This window comes from Trichechus manatus, unplaced genomic scaffold (genome assembly GCF_000243295.1).
Source record: "Trichechus manatus latirostris isolate Lorelei unplaced genomic scaffold, TriManLat1.0 scaffold00249, whole genome shotgun sequence".
NCBI lineage: Eukaryota > Metazoa > Chordata > Mammalia > Sirenia > Trichechidae > Trichechus > Trichechus manatus.
This window is the reverse complement of record NW_004444185.1, coordinates 2,746,887-2,765,101: the sequence shown is the minus strand read 5'-3', so window position 1 is coordinate 2,765,101 and position 18,215 is coordinate 2,746,887. Positions and strand designations below refer to the sequence as shown.

Sequence of the window (18,215 nt, the reverse complement as noted above, 5' to 3'; positions counted from 1 at the left end):
GTCTTACAGATTCATTCATGGCCTGGCTGTTAAGCCTCCACCTATCCCTGCACTTTCTCTCTCCTTTTTCTCTGTCTTCATCCATGAAAATTTTTTTTCCAATCTGTAGGAGCATATTTTAATAAGGTTTTCAACCTACCTGTGTTCCATATTTCTCACTTTGCATTTGATCCTAATTGTTTAGATCAATTTGGGAAAATTTATATTTTCACACTCTTATATCTTCCCACCCAGGGACATATGATGCTATATACTAATTCAAGACTTCTATTATATATCCCTGTCAACATTTATACATTGCTTACTATGAAATGTGCACATTTCTTATTAAATTTCTTCTTCAACATTTTATATTTTTGGTGTTATTGTAAATGGCACCATTATCACTGTTTTTTAATTAGGTATTTCTCATATAGGAAATTCATTATCTTTAATCTTTAAAAAGTATCTGTCTTCAGTATGTTCTCATGAGTTTTAAAGGTTTCCATAAAAAAATACCAGTAGGTTAAGCTCTCCTGGTTTTAAAAGTGAAATTTACCTGTCACATCAGCAAGAACTCTGAGAATAATACAAAATGACATAGCAATGGCAAACTCTCTTTCCTGTTCCTACCCTTGATGGGAGAAACCCTGAAGCTCTCTTGTTAAATGTGATTTATTTTTCTGCTAGATTAAGATGTGCTGGTTTGCTAAGGATTTAGGAAAATAATAACAGATAGTGAATATAATTAAATGTGTTTTCCAATCTACAGGAATGATTCTATTACCTTCTTCCATGTAGAGATTGATGTAATTGATTATATTAAGAGACATCCTAAATATCAAGCTATCCTTAAGTTCTTGAAAAACTCTTTTTAGTCGTGGTATATTATTGTCAGTTGTTGTTGTTAGGTGCTGTCAAGTCCGTTCCAACTCATAGCAAACCTACGCACAACAGAATGAAACACCGCCTAGTCCTGCGCCATCTTCACAATCCTTGTTATGCTTGAGCCCACTGTTGCAGCCACTGTGTCAGTCCATCTCTTTGAGGGTCTTCCTCTTTTTCGCTGACCTTCTACCTCACCATGCATGATGTCCTTCTCCAAGGACTTATCCCTCCTGATAAGATGTCCAAAGTATGTGAGATGTAGTCTCGCCATCCTTATTTCTAAGGAGCATTCTGGATGTACTTCTTCAAAGACAGATTTGTTCGTTCTTTTGGCAGTTGATGGTATATTCAATATTCTTCACCAACACAATTCAAAGGTACCAATTCTTCTTCAGTTTTCCTTATTCATTGTCCAGCTGTTGCATGCATATGAGGCAACTGGAAACACCATGGCTTGGGTTAGGCTCACCTTAGTCCTCAAGGTGACATCTTTGCTTTTCAACACGTTAGAGTCTCTTGTAGCCAATTTGCCCAGTGCAATGCATCTTTTGATTTCTTGACTGCTGCTTCCATGGATGTTGATTCTGGATCCAAGTAAAATGAAACCCTTGACAACTTCTATCTTTCCTCCATTTATCATGTTATTGCTTATTGGTCCAATTGTGAGGATTTTTGTTTTCTTTATGTTGAGGTGTAATCCATACTGAAGGCTGTAGTCTTAGATCTACATCAGTAAGTGCTTCAAGTCCTCTTCATTTTCAGCAAGCAATGTTGTGTCATCTGCATATCGCAGGTTGTTAATGAGTCTCCCTCCAGTCCTGATGCCTTGTTCTTTTCATATAGTCCAGCTTCTCGATTATTTGCTCAGCATACAGATTAAATAAGTATGGTGAAAGGATACAACCCTGACACACACCTTTCCTGACTTTAAACCATGCAATATCCCCTTGTTCTGTTTGGACAACTGCCTCTTGGTCTACGTACAGGTTCCGTATGACCACAATTAAGTATTCTGGAATTCCCATTCTCTACAATGTTATCCATAATTTGTTATGATCCATACAGTCAAATGCCTTTGTATAGTCAATAAAATACAGGTAAACATCTTACTGGTTTCAGCCAGGATCCATCTGACATTAGCAAAGATATCCCTAGTTCCACATTCTCTTCTATATCTGCCTTGAATTTCTGGCAGTTCCCTGTTGCTATACTGCTGCAGCTGCTTTTGAATGATCTTCAGCAAAATTTTACTTGTGTATGATATTAATAATATTGTTCAATAATCGTTCTGTTGGATCATCTTTCTTGGGAGTAAGCATAAATATGGATCTCTTCTAGTCGATTGGTCAGGTAGCTGTCATCCAAGTTTCTTGGCATAGACAATGGGCCCTTCCAGTGCTGCATCCATTTGTTGAAACATCTCAGTTGGTATTCTGTCAATTCCTGGAGCTTTGTTTTTCACCAGTGCCTTCAGTGCAGCTTGGACCTCTTCCTTCAATACTATCAGTTCCTGATCATATGCTACCTCTTGAAATGGTTGAATGTCAAGCAATTCTTTTTGGTATAGTGACTCTGTGTTTTCCTTCCATCTTCTTTTGATGTTTCCTTCATCGTTTAATATTTTCCCTGTAGAATCCTTCAGTATTGCAACTCGAGGCTTGAACTTTTTCTTCACTTCTTCCCCCACATGTCTGACAGTTTGTCATACTGTGGGGGCTTGTGTGTTGCTGTGATGCTGGAAGCTATGCCACCAGCATTCAAATACCAGTAGGGTCACCGATGGTGGACAGGTTTCAGCTGAACTTCCAGACTAAGACAGACTAGGAAGAAGGAACTAGCAGTCTTCTTATGATAAAAATTAGCCAGGGAAAACCTTATGAATAGCAGCAGAACATTGTCTAATATAGTGCCAGAAGATGAGTCCCTCAGGTTGGAAGACACTCAAAAGACTACTGGGGAAGAGGTACCTCCTCAAAGTAGTTGACCTTAATGATGTGGATGGAGTCAAGCTTTTCGTACCTTCATTTGCTGATGTAGCACAACTCAAAATGAGAAGAAACAGCTGCAAACATGCATTAATAATAGGAACATGGAACGTACAAAGTATGAATCTACAAAAATTGGAAGTTGTCAAAAATGAAATGAAACCCATAAACATCGATATACTAGGCATTAGTAAGCTGAAATGGACAGGTATTGGCCATTTTGAATTGGACAATCATACGGTCTGCTATGCCGGGAATGAAAACTTGAAGAGGAATGGCTTTGCGTTCATCGTCAAAAAGATCTATCCTGAAGTACAGCGCTGTCAATGATAGGGTAATATCCATACGCCTACAAGAAAGTCGAGTTAATAGGACTATTATTAAAATTTATGCACCAACCACTAAGGCCAAAAATGAAGAAATTGAAGATTTTTACCAACTTCTACAGTCTGAAATTGATCTAACATGCAGTTATGATGCATTAGATCAATTTCAATCAATTACTGGTGATTGGAATGCAAAAGCTGGAAACAAAGAAGAAGGATCAGTAGTTGGAAAATATGGCCTTGGTGATAGAAACGATGCTGGTGATCACACGATAAAATTTTGCAAGACCAATGACTTCTTCATTGCAAATAACTTTTTTCACCAACATAAACGGCAACTATACACACGGACTTCACCAGATGGAATGCACAGGAATCAAATTGACTACATCTGTGGAAAGAGACTATGGAAAAGCTCAATATCATCAGTCAGAACAAGGCCAGGCACCGACTGCAGTTCAGATCCTCAATTACTCATGAGCAAGTTCAAGCTGAAACTGAAGAAAATTAGAACAAGTCCACGAGAACCAAAGTACAACCTTGAGTATATCCCACCCGAATTTAGAGAACATCTTAAGAATAGATTTGACACGTTAAACACTAATGACAGAAGACCAGATGAGTTGTGGAATGACATCAAGGACATCATACATGAAGAAAGAAAGAGGTCATTAAAAAGACAAGAGAGAAAGAAAAGACCTAAATGGGTGTCAGAAGAGACTCTGAAATTTGCTCTTGAATGTCGAGTAGCTAAAGCAAAAGGAAAAAATGATGAAGTAAAAGAGCTGAAGGGAAGATTCCAAAGGGCAGTTTGAGAAGATAAAGTATTACGATGACATGTGCAAAGACCTGGAGATAGAAAGCCAAAAGGGAAGAACATGCTCAGCATTTCTCAAGCTGAAAGAACTGAGGGTGTATTATTATGTTGAAGTTATCAAGGATTTCATTTTACTTGGATCCACATCAACGCCTATGGAAGAAGCAGTCAAGAAATCAAACAGTGCATTGCATTGGGCAAATCTGCTGCAAAAGACCTCTTGAAAGTGTTAAACAGCAAATACGTCACATTAAGGACTAAGGTGCACCTGACCCAAGCCATGGTGTTTTCAATCACCTCATATGCATATGAAAGCTGGACAATGAATAAGGAAGACCGAAGAATCGATGCCTTTGAATTACGAGGTTGATGAAGAATGTTGAAAATACCATAGACTGCCAGAAAAACAAACAAATCTGTTTTGGAAGTACAACCAGAATGCTCACAGAAGCAAAGATGGTCAGACTTCCTCTCATATACTTTGGACATGTTGTCAGAAGGGACCAGTCCCTGAAGAAGGACATCATGCTTGGTAAAGTAGAAGGTCAGTGAAAAAGAGGAAGATCCTTGATGAGATGGATTGACACAGTGGCTGCAACAATGGGCTCAAGCATAACAACAATTGTAATGATGGTTCAGGACCAGGCAGCATTTCATTCTGTTGTACATAGGGTCGCTATGAGTCAGAACCAACTCAACAGCACTTAACAACACAGCAACGTATTATTGTTACCATGATATGTTATTTGTTTTTTTAATACTTGCGAGTTTTGTATTTCTATTTACAAGAAAAATTTATTTTCCTTTGTTATATTCTCTTTGTCAAGTTTTTCTATCCACATTAGGCTGATTGAAAGATAACTTGGGAAGATTTACGTTCTCTTCTTTGCACTGGAACAACTGAAATGGGCAATGGAATTACCTAGTACTTAAACATTTTATTGCAGCTGTTTGTGACATCAGAACCTGGCACTTTTTTTTTTTACTCTTGAATTACATTTCTTTTTTTCTTTTTAATTTTTTTATTGTACTTTAGATGAAGGTTTACTGAGCAAACTAGTTTCTCATTAAACAATTAGTACAGATATTGTTTTGTGACTTTGGTTGCCAACCCCACAACATGTCAACACTCTTCCCTTCTCAACCTTGAGTTCCCCATTACCAACTTTCTGTCCCCTCCTGCCTTCTCATCCTTGCTCTTGGGCTGGTGTGCCCATTTAGTCTTGTTTTGTTTTATGAGCTTGTCTAATCTTTGGCTGAAGGGTGAACCTCAGGTGTGACTTCATTTCTGAGCTAAAAGGGTGTCCGGGGGCCATACTCTAGGGATTTCTCCAGTCTCCGTCAGGCCAGTAAGTCTGGTCTTTTTTTGTGAGTTAGAATTTTGTTCTACATTTTTCTCCAGCTCTGTCCAGGACCCTCTGTTGTGATTCCTGTCAGGGCAGTCAGTAGTGGCAGCGGGCCACCAACTGGTTGTGCTGGACTCAGTCTGGTGGAGGCTGTGGTAGTTGTGGTCCATTAGTCCTTTGGACTAGTCTTTCCCTTGTGTTTTTGGTTTTCTTCATTCTTCCAGGAGCCTGACACTTTTTAAAAAGCCATTTCAGTAGCCTTTTTCTCACAAAATCATCCATTTCATTTATATTTTGAAGTTATTGCTATATTACTACACAGAATTATCGTATTTTGTTGTTGTTAGGTGCTGTCAAGTAGGTTCTGACTCATAGCGACCCTACGTACAACAGAACTAAACGCTGCCCAGTCCTGCACCATCCTCATAACCATTTTTATGCTTGAGCCATTGTTGCAGCCACTGTATCAATCTATCTCAACAAAGGTCCTCCTCTTGTTTGCTGACCCTCTACTTTACCAAGCATGATGTCCTTCTGCAAAGACTGGTCCCTCCTGATGACATGTCCAAAATACGTGGGACAAAGTCTCGCCATCTTTGCTTCTAAGAAGCATTCTGACTGTACTTCTTCCAAGATAGATTTGTTCATTCTTCTGACAGTCTGTGGTACATTCAATATTCTTCACCAACACCGTAATTCAAAGACATCAATTCTTTTCCAGTCTTCCTTATTTATTGTCCAGCTTTCACATGCATATGAGGCAATTGAAAACATCATGGCTTGGATCAGGTGCACCTTAGTCCTTAAAGTGACATCTTTGCTTTTTAACACTTTAAAGAGGACTTTTGCGACAAACTTGCCCATTGCAGCTCATCGTTTTTCTTGACTGCTGCTTCCATGGGCGTTGATTGTGAATTCAAGTGAAATGAAATCCTTGACAACTTCAATATTTTCACTGTTTATCATGATATCGCTTATTGGTCCAGTCGTGAGGATTTTTGTTTTCTTTATGTTGAGGTGTAATCATTCTGAAGGCTGTAGTCTTTGATCTTCATCCGTAAGTGCTTCAGGTCTTCTACAGTTTCAGCAATCACAGTTGTGTCCTCGGTATATTGCAGGTTGTTAATGTGTCTTCCTCCAGTCATTATGCTGCCTTCTACTTATATAGTCCAGCTTCTCGGATTATTTGCTCAGCATATAGATTGAATAAGTATGGTGAAAAGATACAACCCTGATGCACACCTTTCCCTACTTTAAACCATGTGGTATCCCCTTGTTCTGTACAAATGCCTACCTCTTGGTCTATGGACAGGTTCCTCATGAGCACAATTAAGTGATCTGGAATTCCCATTCTTCACAATGTTATCCATAATTTGTTATATCCACACAGTCGAATGCCTCTGCATAGTCAATAGAACACAAGTAAACATCTTTCTGGTATTCTCTGCTTTCAGCCAAGATTCATCAGCAATGATATCCCTTGTTCCACATCCTATTCTGAATCTGGCTTGAATTTCTGGCGGTTCACTGTTGACGTACTGCTGCAACCATTTTTGAATTATCTTCAGCAAAATCTTTTCTTGTGTGTGATATTAAGGATATTGTTTGATAAATTCCGCATTATGTTGAATCAGCTCTCTCTGGAATGGGCACAAATATGGATCTCTTCCAGTCAGGTGATAGTCTTTGAAAAACAGTTTGGTAGTTTCTTAAAAGGTTAAACATACACCACAATGTCTCAGCAATTCCACTCCTAAGTATTTGCCCAAGAGAAATAAAAACATCTTGCCACAAAAACACTTGTACCAGAAGAGTAGCTTTATTCATAATAGCTTCAAACTGGAAACAATCCAAATGTCTATCAATAGGAGAATGAACGAACAGATCGTTATAGAGTCAGTCAAAGAACATAATATGAGCTAACAATAAGGAACAAACTACTGCTCACACAACAACATGGATGAGCGAAAGAAGACATACAAAATCATACATGATATATTATCCCATTTATATGAAATCCAAAAACAATCAAAACTAACGTATGGAAATAGAAATGGGAACAATGTTTGCCTCTGAGAGGGAAGCAGGGCTTGATGAAAAAACAGCACAGGGACACTTTCTGGGTGATGAAACTTTCTACATTACATTAGTTTCCTATGGTCACTGTAACAAATTACAGGCATTCCTCATTTTATTGTGCTTCACTTAACTGCCCTTCGCAGATATTACATTTTTTACAAATGGAAGGTTTGTGGCAACCCTGCATCAAGCAAGTCTATCGGAGCCATTTTTCCAACAGCATGTGCTCACTTTGTGTCTCTGTGTCACGTTTTAGTAATTCTCTCAATATTTCAAATTTTTCATTATTATTATATCTGTTATCATGATGTGTGTTGAGCAATATTTGGTGTTACTGTTGTAATGTTTTGGGGCGCCACGAACTGCACCTATATAAGACGGCAAACTTAATCGATAAATGTTACGTGTGTCCTGACTGCTCCACCCACTGGCCATTCTCCCATCTCTCTCCCTCTCCTCAGGACTCCGTATTCCCTGAGACATGACAATAGTGAAATTAGGCCTATTAATAACCCTACAATGGCGTCTAAGTGTTCAAGTGAAAGGAAGAGTCTCATGTCTCTCACTTTAAATGAAAAGATAGAAATGATTAAGCTTAGTGAGGAAGGCATGTCAAAATCTGAGACAGGCCAAAAGCTAGGCCTCTTGTGCCAGTTAGCCAAGTTGTTAAGGCAAAGGAAAAGTTCTTGAAGGAAATTAAAAGTGCTACTTCAGTGAACACATAAATGATAAGAAAGTGAAACAGTCTTATTGCTGATATAGAGAAAGTGTTAGTGTCTAGATAGCCAAAGCCCTTAAGCCAAAGCCTAATCCAGAGCAAGGCCCTAACTCTCTTCAATTCTATGAAGGCTGAGAAAGGTGAAGAAGCTGCAGAAGAAGAGTTTGAAGCTAGCAGAGATTGGTTCATGAGGTTTAAGGAATGAAGCCATCTCCATAACATAAAAATGCAAGGTGAAGCATCAAGTGCTGATGTAGAAACCACAGCAAGTTATCCAGAAGATCTACCTAAGGTAATTGATGAAGGTGGCTACACTAAACAATAGGTTTTCAAGGTAGATGAAATAGCCTCATGTTGGAAGAAGATGCCATCCTAGGATTTTCGTAGCTGGAGAGAAGTCAATGCCTGGCTTCAAAGCTTCAAAGGATAGGCTGACTCTCTTGTTCGGGGCTAATGCAGTTGGTGACTGTAAGTTGAAGCCAATGCTCATTTACCACTCTGAAAATCCTAGGGCCCTTAAGAATTATGTGAAATCTATTCTGCCTGTGCTCTATAAATGGAACAACAAAGTCTGAGTGACAGCACATCTGTCTACAACATAGTTTCCTGAATATTTTAAGCCCACTGTTGAGACCTACTGCTCAGAAAAAAAGATTCCTTTCAAAATACTACTGCTCTTTGACAATGCACCTGGTCACTCAATAGCTCTAATGGAGATGTACGAGGAGATTAATGTTGTTTTCATTCCTGCTAACACAAAATCCATTCTGCAGCCCATGGGTCAAGGAGTAATTTTGACTTTCAAGTCTTATTATTTAAGAAATAGATTTCATAAGACTATAGCTGCCACGGAGCCCTGGTAGCACAGTGGTTAAGAGCTTGGCTGCTAACCAAAGGTCAACAGTTTGAATCTACCAGTCTCTCCTTGGAAACCCTATGGGGCAGTTCTACTCTGTCCTATAGGGTCACTATGAGTTGGAATAGACTCGATGGCAATGGGTTTGGTTTATAGCTACCATAGACAGTGATTCCTCTGATGGATCTGAGCAAGGTGAATTGAAAACCTTCTGGAAAGGGTTCACCATTAAGAACGTTCTTGATTCATGGGAGGAGGTCAAAATATCAACATTAAGAGGAGTTTGGAAGAAGTTGATTCCAACCCTCCTGGATGACTTTGAGGGGTTCAAGACTTCAGTGGAGGAAGTAACTGCAAGTGTGATGGAAATAGCAAGAGAACTAGAATTGGAAGTGGAGGCTGAAGATGTGACTTAATTGCTGCAATCTCATAATAAAACTTTAACGGATGAGGAGTTGCTGCTTATGGATGAGCAAAGAAAGTGGTTTCTTGAGATGGAATCTACTCCTGGTTAAGACGCTGTGAACATTGTTGAAATGACAACAAAGAATTTAGAATAGTACATAAACTTAGATGATAAAGCAGCGGCAGAGTTTGAGGGGATTGACTCCAATTTTGAAAGTAGTTCTACTGTGAGTAAAATGCTATCAAACAGCATTGCATGCTACAGAGAAATCTTTCGTGAAAGAAAGTCAATCAATGCGGCAAACTTCAATGTTGTCTTATTTTAAGAAATTGCCACAGCGACCCCAACCTTCAGCAACTACCACCCTGATCAGTCAACAGCCATCAACATGGAGGCAAGACCCTCCACCAGCAAAAAGATTACAACTCATTGAAGGCTTAGGTGATGGTTAGCCTTTTTTACTAATAAAGTATTTTTTAATTAAGCTATATACTTTTTTTTTTGCAGACGTAATCCTATTGCACATTTAATAGACTACAATATAGTGTAAACTTAACTTTTATACGCACTGGGAAAACAAAAAAAATTTGTGTGCCTTGTTTTGTTGCAATATTCACTTTATTGTGGTGGTCTGGGACTGAACTCACAGTATCTCTGAGGTATGCCTGTAATATAATAGGGTTAGAAGATATACCCAGCTTACTATCATATGATAGACAAGTAGTTGTCATGTAACCTATCAGTCACCTCATTCAATCTTTACTTTCTTGTCTTCTTGGAGGTAAATTTTATATTTTGTCTTCTATCCTAGTGCTCTGCTAAGTCCCACTCACTGCTTCTTCCACCACATAGCCATGTACCTACCTTTACCTGCCCACAGGTGTGAGAGAGACAGTGAGAAAAGGAGATCTGAACTTCTGCATAGATAGAGTATCCCTGGGTACAGAACATAAGAAAAGAGAATGGAAAAGGTAGACTGAGAGTAAAAATCTGTCCTTGCCCCTTTGAGCTTCTGATGCTGCCAGCATTCCTTAGCTTCTGGCCACATCACTCAATCTCTGCCTCCATGACCTCATTGCCTTCTCTTCTGTGTGTGTCAGATATCCCTATGATTCCCTCTTATAAGGACATGTGTGAGGGTATTGAGGGCCCACCCAGAAAATCCAAGATAATCTTTTCAAATCAATATGGTATGAACATAAGGACAGACAAATAGATCAATAGTACAGAATAGAGAGTCTAGCAGTAAATATATGTTATAGTGTAAGATGATTTTTGAATATTTTCATGACCTAAGTTAGGCAAAGACTTCTATTTTGGGAGCCATTATTCAGCCTACTACATAAATCTTGCTTGGGATGGTTGCAATACAGGTGTACGTGTCTATGAAAACTCATCCAATGTACCTTTAAGATCTGTACATTTTATTATATGAAAATTATTCCTTAATAAATAAGTATTAGGAGAAAAAAGAGAATTAGACATTCAAATGTCCTGGGATATTTATGTTTTGTTTTAAGTAAGTTTTTTTTTAAATCTCTTGTCTGGTTGCAGGTAGTCAGCATGTGGGTTGACAAGCAGGAGATGGATTGTTCCATTCTTTATTTTGCAAATAACACATCACTTTTCAGCCTCATGACCCCTCCCAGCCTCCACTTCCTCTGCAGGATTCCACAGGGTACAGTGTTTCCTTTCCTGACTCTGGGAATATCCTCCACATGCACTACTCTGACCATTTTTCGTCTCACGGATTTTTCTTGATATCTCTCCTCTGTTCATCCCTACCATTCTCTTTGTCATTGTAAATTCAATCCCTTTATTATCATTTTAGTGGGATCTTTAATGAAAGGAAAGAAAAATGCTTCTCTTCAGTCTACAATCTTTACTGAGAAACTTTTTTTACAGGAATTCAACACAGTAATGTGACAGGGTTGCTTCCTTTCACCATACCTGTATGCTGAGCAAATAATCTGAGAAGCTGGACTATATGAAGAAGAACGGGGCATCAGGATTGGAGGAAGACTCATTAACAACCTGTGATATGCAGATGACACAACCTTTGCTTGCTGAAAGTGAAGAGGACTTGAAGCACTTACTGGTGAAGATCAAAGACCATATCCTTCAGTATGGATTGCACCTCAACATAAAGAAAACAAAAATCCTCACAGTTGGACCAATAACCAACATCATGATAAACAGAGAAAAGATTGAAGTTGTCAAGGCCTTCATTTTACTTGCATCCACAGTCAATACCCATGGAAGCAGCAGTCAAGAGATCAAAAGACGCATTGCATTGGGCAATCTGCTGCAAAAGACCTCTTTAAAGTGTTGAAAAGTAAAGATGTCACCTTGAAGACTGAGGTGTGCCTGACCCAAACCATGGTATTTTCAATCGCCTCATATGCATGAGAAAGCTGGACAATGAATAAGGAAAACTGAAGAATTGACACCTTTGAATTGTGGCGTTGGCAAAGAATATTGAATATACCATGAACTGCCAAAAGAACAAACAAATCTGTCTTGGAAGAAGTACAATCAGAATGCTCCTTAGAAGCAAGGATGGCCAAGACTACATCTTACATACTTTGGACATGCTGTCAGGAGGGACCAGTCCCTGGAGAAGGACATCATGCTTAGTAAAGCACAGGGTCAGCGAAAAAGAGGAAGACCCTCAAAGAGATGGACTGACACAATGGCTGCAACAATGGGCTCAAGCATAACAATGATTGTGAGCATGGTGCAGGACCGGGCAGTGTTTCGTTCTGTGGTGCATAGGGTCGCTATGAGTCAGAACCCACTCGATGGCACCTAACAACAACAACAGTGTGACATTATTGTTCCCTGATGCATATTAGGAACTGGGAAGTGCCAATAAGTTCTACTCTGGTTTGACAAAGAAAGCTTATGAGTCTTTCTAAATTTTAGGAATACAGAAATGGTGATTAAAACATTATTACCAGAGCAACAAAATTATCAAGAACCAGAATTACAGACCCAGGTTTAAAATTACTTTCACGGGAAACAGCAGCAATTTCTGAAATCCAAATGCCTAAAAAGACTCATTATATATATAACAATGGCACAGGACAGATTTATATTACACAAAGCAGAACCAAGTATCCCAGGAAAAAGCAATTGATATACTTGTGAAATTTTCAATTTATACCTTGTTATATCATTATCACTATTAAACCACATCCTATTGTTTATGAGCTAGTTTTGTGATCCAGGGTGGTATTGCTGTTTTGGCAGCTACAGGTCAGAGAGAGGACATCTTGTTTTTTATTTACTGAGGTTTACTTTCTCTTAATTGTGAATCAGAACTTTCATTATCAAGGTTAAATTCTATTAGTATTCCATTGTTTGAATTTCACTATGTATGACCTATTTATTTCATCTCAGTTTTATAGGAATTAAAAATGTTTTGAATTAAAACAATTTTTCAGATGTGTTTAGGTGAAGATATCTTTACAATGGTCTTGATTGGGACAGACTAAACTTTTTCAGTACTATATATAAGTCTTTTTTAAACTCCATGCTCTGTTCTATTGTATCTTGGATTATTACTTCAATTCCATTTATTCTGGTCTCTAGTCAGGACCACTTACTTCATACACGTTGGTTCTTCACAGACTATCGTTCATGTAAAAATCTTACAGCCTCTACAAGTACCTTGGAAACTTGATGACCATTTTCGTGTGATATCTTTTTTCCCAGGATGTCCATTGTCAACCAGGACAGAGATAGGAGACTTGTCTATGAGACTGTATTCAGTCACTACAGAAAACATAAGGTGGATATGGCAAATGCAATAAAAAAACCATTTCCTTTCCTTGAGGGCCTCCGAGACCGTGATTTCATCTCCAATAAAATGTATCAAGTAAGTAAAATTGATAAAGTTATAACCTAGTAAACTAGTCCCAAACTAAGTTATGTTTTCATATTCTGGATCCAAACTTCAGAGCACAACTAACTGGCTGAGGAGCCTCCTGTGAGTGGTGGGGAGCTTTTCTGTAAATATTCCTGTAAGGTAAAAAGTGAGAGAAAAAGTAGGCATCACCAGAGATGTTCCTCCTTCTCACTGAAGGAATTGTCTTCCACAGTGCCTAATGGAGCAGAAGTGAATAGCACTAGAGATAGGCTGGGTCAGAAGCAGGTATGTTTCATACATATGTAATGTCTTACAGGAGTTTATGCAATAAAGGCTAAATTAAAATTTAAAAAGTAAAAGAATTGGCTCAGAATTTCATTTCAATTAATGTCAACTTAAAATGCTTAGATCTGAGAACATTAAAACCCACAGGAAACTGGTGTCTTGTTATTTTGGGAGCAGATGCTTGCTATTTTCCTTGCAGATTCTTTCTCCAATGGCTTTCAGTTTCCTGTTTCTTTCCTTTCTTTCTTTCTTTTTTTTTTGGCATTTCCAGAGTCTTGAAACTTGGGTAAATTTTAGCAGTAGTCCTTCTTGGAGATACAGAAGAGCAAGTCTTCTCTTTGCCCTATAAGTATGCTTTTCCTATGGCCAAGTTCACTGCAGGGAGGGGCTGGCCACCTGGTTTCCCAGAGGCCTACTGGGCTAGTGAGTCCTGGCAGAAGGGCAGTATGGTCCAGTAAACAGAATGGCCACTCATCACCTGCTAAGACTATTCCTAAAACGTCTTGGCCAGGCTCTTAAAGGACTACACGTCATTTAACTTTGAACTCACTTTCATGCTTCCGAATATTCCTTCTTACCGTTAATGTAAACGAGAGTGAGGAAATCAAACTCATAAATAAATATATTTTAAGGAGGAAGAATTCACTTGTTTCATTTAGTATACATACAAACGTATAGAGATTCTAAAATGTCACATGAGAAGGTACCCACCTTGGGAAATTAGAATACATTATTCATCAAATTACTTTCTAGGGCTCTTTTGTAATTTGGATTCCTGTATTTATATTTTCTCCATTCAATATTTTTTAAGGATTCTGAGGAGTCTTGTAGAAACTTGGTCCCTATACAAAGAGTGGTGTACAATGTTCTTGATAAACTGGAGAAGACATTTGACCTGGCACTTCTGGAAGCATTGTTCAGCGAGGTCAACATGAAGGAATACCCTGAATTAATTTGCATTTGCAGAAGCTTCAAAAATGGTAATCAGATTTATCACCCACCTTTCAAGGTCCAGGGTCATTTATTTCTCTTCTTTATTGAGCTCCTACCTTGGGCCACACACTGTGCTGGACTGTGGGACAAAATCTTTAACAAAACTTATGTCATGAGCATTCTTGCAGCTTATGGGATAATGGCTTATGGTTCAACACCCACCAGGCCTGTTTAACTAGGCATTTAGACTCACAAGACAACCAGAGCCATACTGGCATCAGCTTTACTTATAAGGACAAAGGACAGGAAACACAGCTTACCAGCAGGGCAGCATCGGTGTCCCTTTTCACTAGGAGTCCTTGAAATGGTCCATACAGCAGTCCACCAAGTTACCAAGTGACAGCTTAGCTGTGGGTGCGGGATCCACCTTGGCTGACGCTGCACCCACCTCATCCACCTGCTACCCGGAAGCTGCGGGTCAGTGGCCAGAAGTCATGGTGCGGGGAGCTGTGGTCCACCCTCTCCCGTAGCCCCTCATGCACCTCTACCCCTTGGTGGAGAAGTTCCCCCAACCCTCACTGAAACACCCGCATGCAGGCCTCCCTTACCTTTTCTGGGCTTTTGGGCCCATTTGTTTCTCTCATAGCTTCCACCTAATTTGGCCAGGATTTGAACTCATGATCTAGGGGTGACAAAGCATGTATTGTTCTCACAATCTTTTCCATCTTCACCTCCCAGCAAGAACTGCCCCCAGGAGGTGCTCTGGCCATCACGTGCTCCCTCCATCCCGCTGTCTCTCTTAGTGGGTCTCCTGCTTCTTCTACTTTCCCACAGGGACCTAGCCCTCCCCTTCTTGGTTTATCTCCGTTAGAGCTCTGGGAGTCTGGCTTCCTCCCTATATTTGCTGGGTTACCATAAATGCAGGTACCCTGGGCTGGTGGTGTCCTGGCCTCTCCTCGTGGATAGCCAGCCTCTCGGGTCCTGGTGCCAGTGTCGCGGGTGGGGGAGTCCTCCAGCTCCCACAGTGGTCACTCCCTATTTGTAGCTTTCACTGAGCGTCTTTCCTTTGTTCCTCAGATGTGGGCCACTCCCAAGGAAGTCTGTCTAGGTCCTCTTCCTTGTCCTCTGTTATGGCTATTTGGAAACTGGTCATCCTCACTGACTCAATTAAGCCCAAATCCTCCTCTTTTCTAGACTCATTTTTTAAAACTGTTGGGACTTTCTCTGTTACATGGGCTGATTTCTCTATGATCTCAGCCCTTGTCCCTAGGAAATCCCTCTGTTTCTTTCTTAGTTTGAACAACCCAAAAAACACATTTCACTTCTGTTATTTATTTTGATATATGTTTCCCAGCCATCTGATAATTTTTTAGATGAGCAAATACTGCATATAATGTTCCCACTGCTCCTTTATTCTTAAATCTTTAGGGGCAACTTTCTGTATGGGAGACATAATGGATCTCAGTTGAAGTGTTCCCTTGGTTGTCCCAAGGAGTGATAGGAGAACTTGAGGTCATGTGAGACCCTCTGAGCTCTGAGTGACCCAGGAGCTGGAAGAGCCCAAATCTGTGATTATGAAATGTTGTCCTTGGTCTCTGCTGAGATCTCTAATTGTCTTTTTCTCCCTCTCTTTAGCGATCGAAGAGATATCTAATCCCCAAGAACAAGAGGAAAAAGAGAAGCTTAACAGCCAACCAAGACTTGAGCAAGGTAATTCTATCTGGATAAAAGCTATTTTCTTGTCTATTAAGAGGGCAAGGATCCAAGAGACCTAGGGACCCAGTTACGGACTGGAGATTTTGAATCAAGGAAGAAATGCTGAGGGACACGGAAAAGGCAGGGAGGCCTAGGAGCTGTATGAACTTCTAACTAGATGTGGAGCTGCAGAGCAGGAGACTATTGGCCCAATAACCAAGATGAAGGAAGAGGAACCCCGAGTGTCAGTGACCAAGATTTAAGGTTTATACTGGAAGTAATTATAATTTAGAAAAGTCACTATAAAGCTGTGAAAGGTCAAAAACTATGGCGCATGGTCAATATCAAAGAGGAGACCCTCGGTGATGGCAGAAGAAAAGACTGATTTAAATGTGGGTGTTGTTGGTTTAAGAGCAGGAAGACTCAGAGGCAAAGGCAGTCATGTAGAGAGACAAAGAATGAAGTGGCAGACATGTGTGGAGGAGGATACGGAAACTTTGAGAGAGGAAGAAGGAGGGGAAGTGAAAGACAAAGGGGAAAGAAGTAAAAGACTGTAATCAAGATAGCCATATCACTAACAGATCACTTTTATTGCACGTTTACTCTGCGGTGGTTGTGGATTCAGTGCTCACAGCTGCCGTTTGGGGTTATTATTACTTACATGCCCATTTGACAAATAAGGAAACAGAAATCTAGAGAGATCATGTACGTGATTTACCTGTGAAAAAACGCACTGACGTCAAGTCTGACTCATAGCGACTGTATATGACAGTAGAACTGCCCCATAGGGTTTTCAAGGCTCTAAACCTTTACAGAAGCAGACAACCACATCTTTTTCCTGCGGAGAGGCTGGTGAGTTTGAACCACCGACCTTAACCACTTAACCACTACATCACCAGGACTCCTTCCATATGTGATTTACCTAAGGTCAAATGGGCAAAGACTAATCCAGGCATTCTTAACCCTGCACTGCTACTTAGGTAGTCTAATAGAAAAGACAAAAACATGAAACAAAAATGGGGAAATACTTCTAGAGAGAGAAATATACAGATAAAAAGATAGAGTAAGATAAAACAGCATGTGTGCTACTGTTACATGAGAAACTATCTGTTCTGTAAGCCTTCACCTGAAGTACAATAAAATATTAAAAAAAAAAAAAAAAGATATAGTAAGAGCTGGAGGAAGTGGAGCATCAGACACTGAAATCCTCACAGAAAGGACAAAGGAAGAAGAGCGAATATGAATAGGGAGGGTGTGATATAAAAGGGAGGTACAGAGGAGACAACAGGACTTTGAGGAACTAAGGTGAAGCCACAGGACAGGGGTAGCTCCAGGGGTGAAAGCAGGTTCACTTTAGTGAGGGCGTCAGGATAAGCCAGTGCCCCGTGGAGGACACTCATGGGAGCTGGCCTGACGAGGCCCTCAGCCAAGGGTGCAGCTGACTCAGTCTCCCCACTCTAGACGCTGGAGTCTGACTGCAAGAGACAGATGGACTCCACCAGATCCAGACAGGGTCTGTATCAATAAAGGAGGGGGTCTGTAACTCCTATGTTATCAAGACTAAAAAATGGAATTAAGTTAAAATGATGGAACCTACTTCAATGTCTGAAATTAACTTCTAATTTCTGCCCCCCTGGAACTGGTGAAAATTTTCACCGAAGCCTGCCCTGGCTGCGTGCAGGTCCCTCATCTCATATTGGTCTGTTCTTCTTGACTCTATTCTATGATTCTTAGCTGTCTTGTCCCATTCTGGAATGTGCTGGGGGATACCTCTTTGTATATTGATTGCCCGGAAGTTTCAGTCTTTGTATCTGCAAGTTCTCCAAGTTAAGGAGAAACAAGGTCTTTATCCTCTGGGTTGCTAAGGAAGATTACTGCTTCCCTAACTCCTCAAACACATCTGCTGCCACATCTGGATGCCTCTGGGGCTGCACTTTCCCCAGGGGCCTGGCTTTTCAGTTTGCTGCCTCTGTCTTGCTTGAATCTGGCTGCTACCTTGGTGCTTTGACATTGTGTCCAGTGGTGACCAAT

General features: G+C 40.0%; 1 protein-coding gene across 1 annotated transcript in view; it reads left to right on the top strand.

Annotated features, from left to right (window-relative positions):
- The window catches only part of LOC101360028 (nuclear body protein SP140-like protein), a 76,027-nt gene that overhangs the window by 16,035 nt on the left and 41,777 nt on the right, over window positions 1–18,215 (top strand). Inside the window, 4 exon segments of the mRNA XM_023724482.1 lie at window positions 13,118–13,280; window positions 14,368–14,536; window positions 16,125–16,198; window positions 17,820–17,883. Of these exon segments, the coding sequence (XP_023580250.1) occupies window positions 13,118–13,280; window positions 14,368–14,536; window positions 16,125–16,198; window positions 17,820–17,883 (470 nt within the window).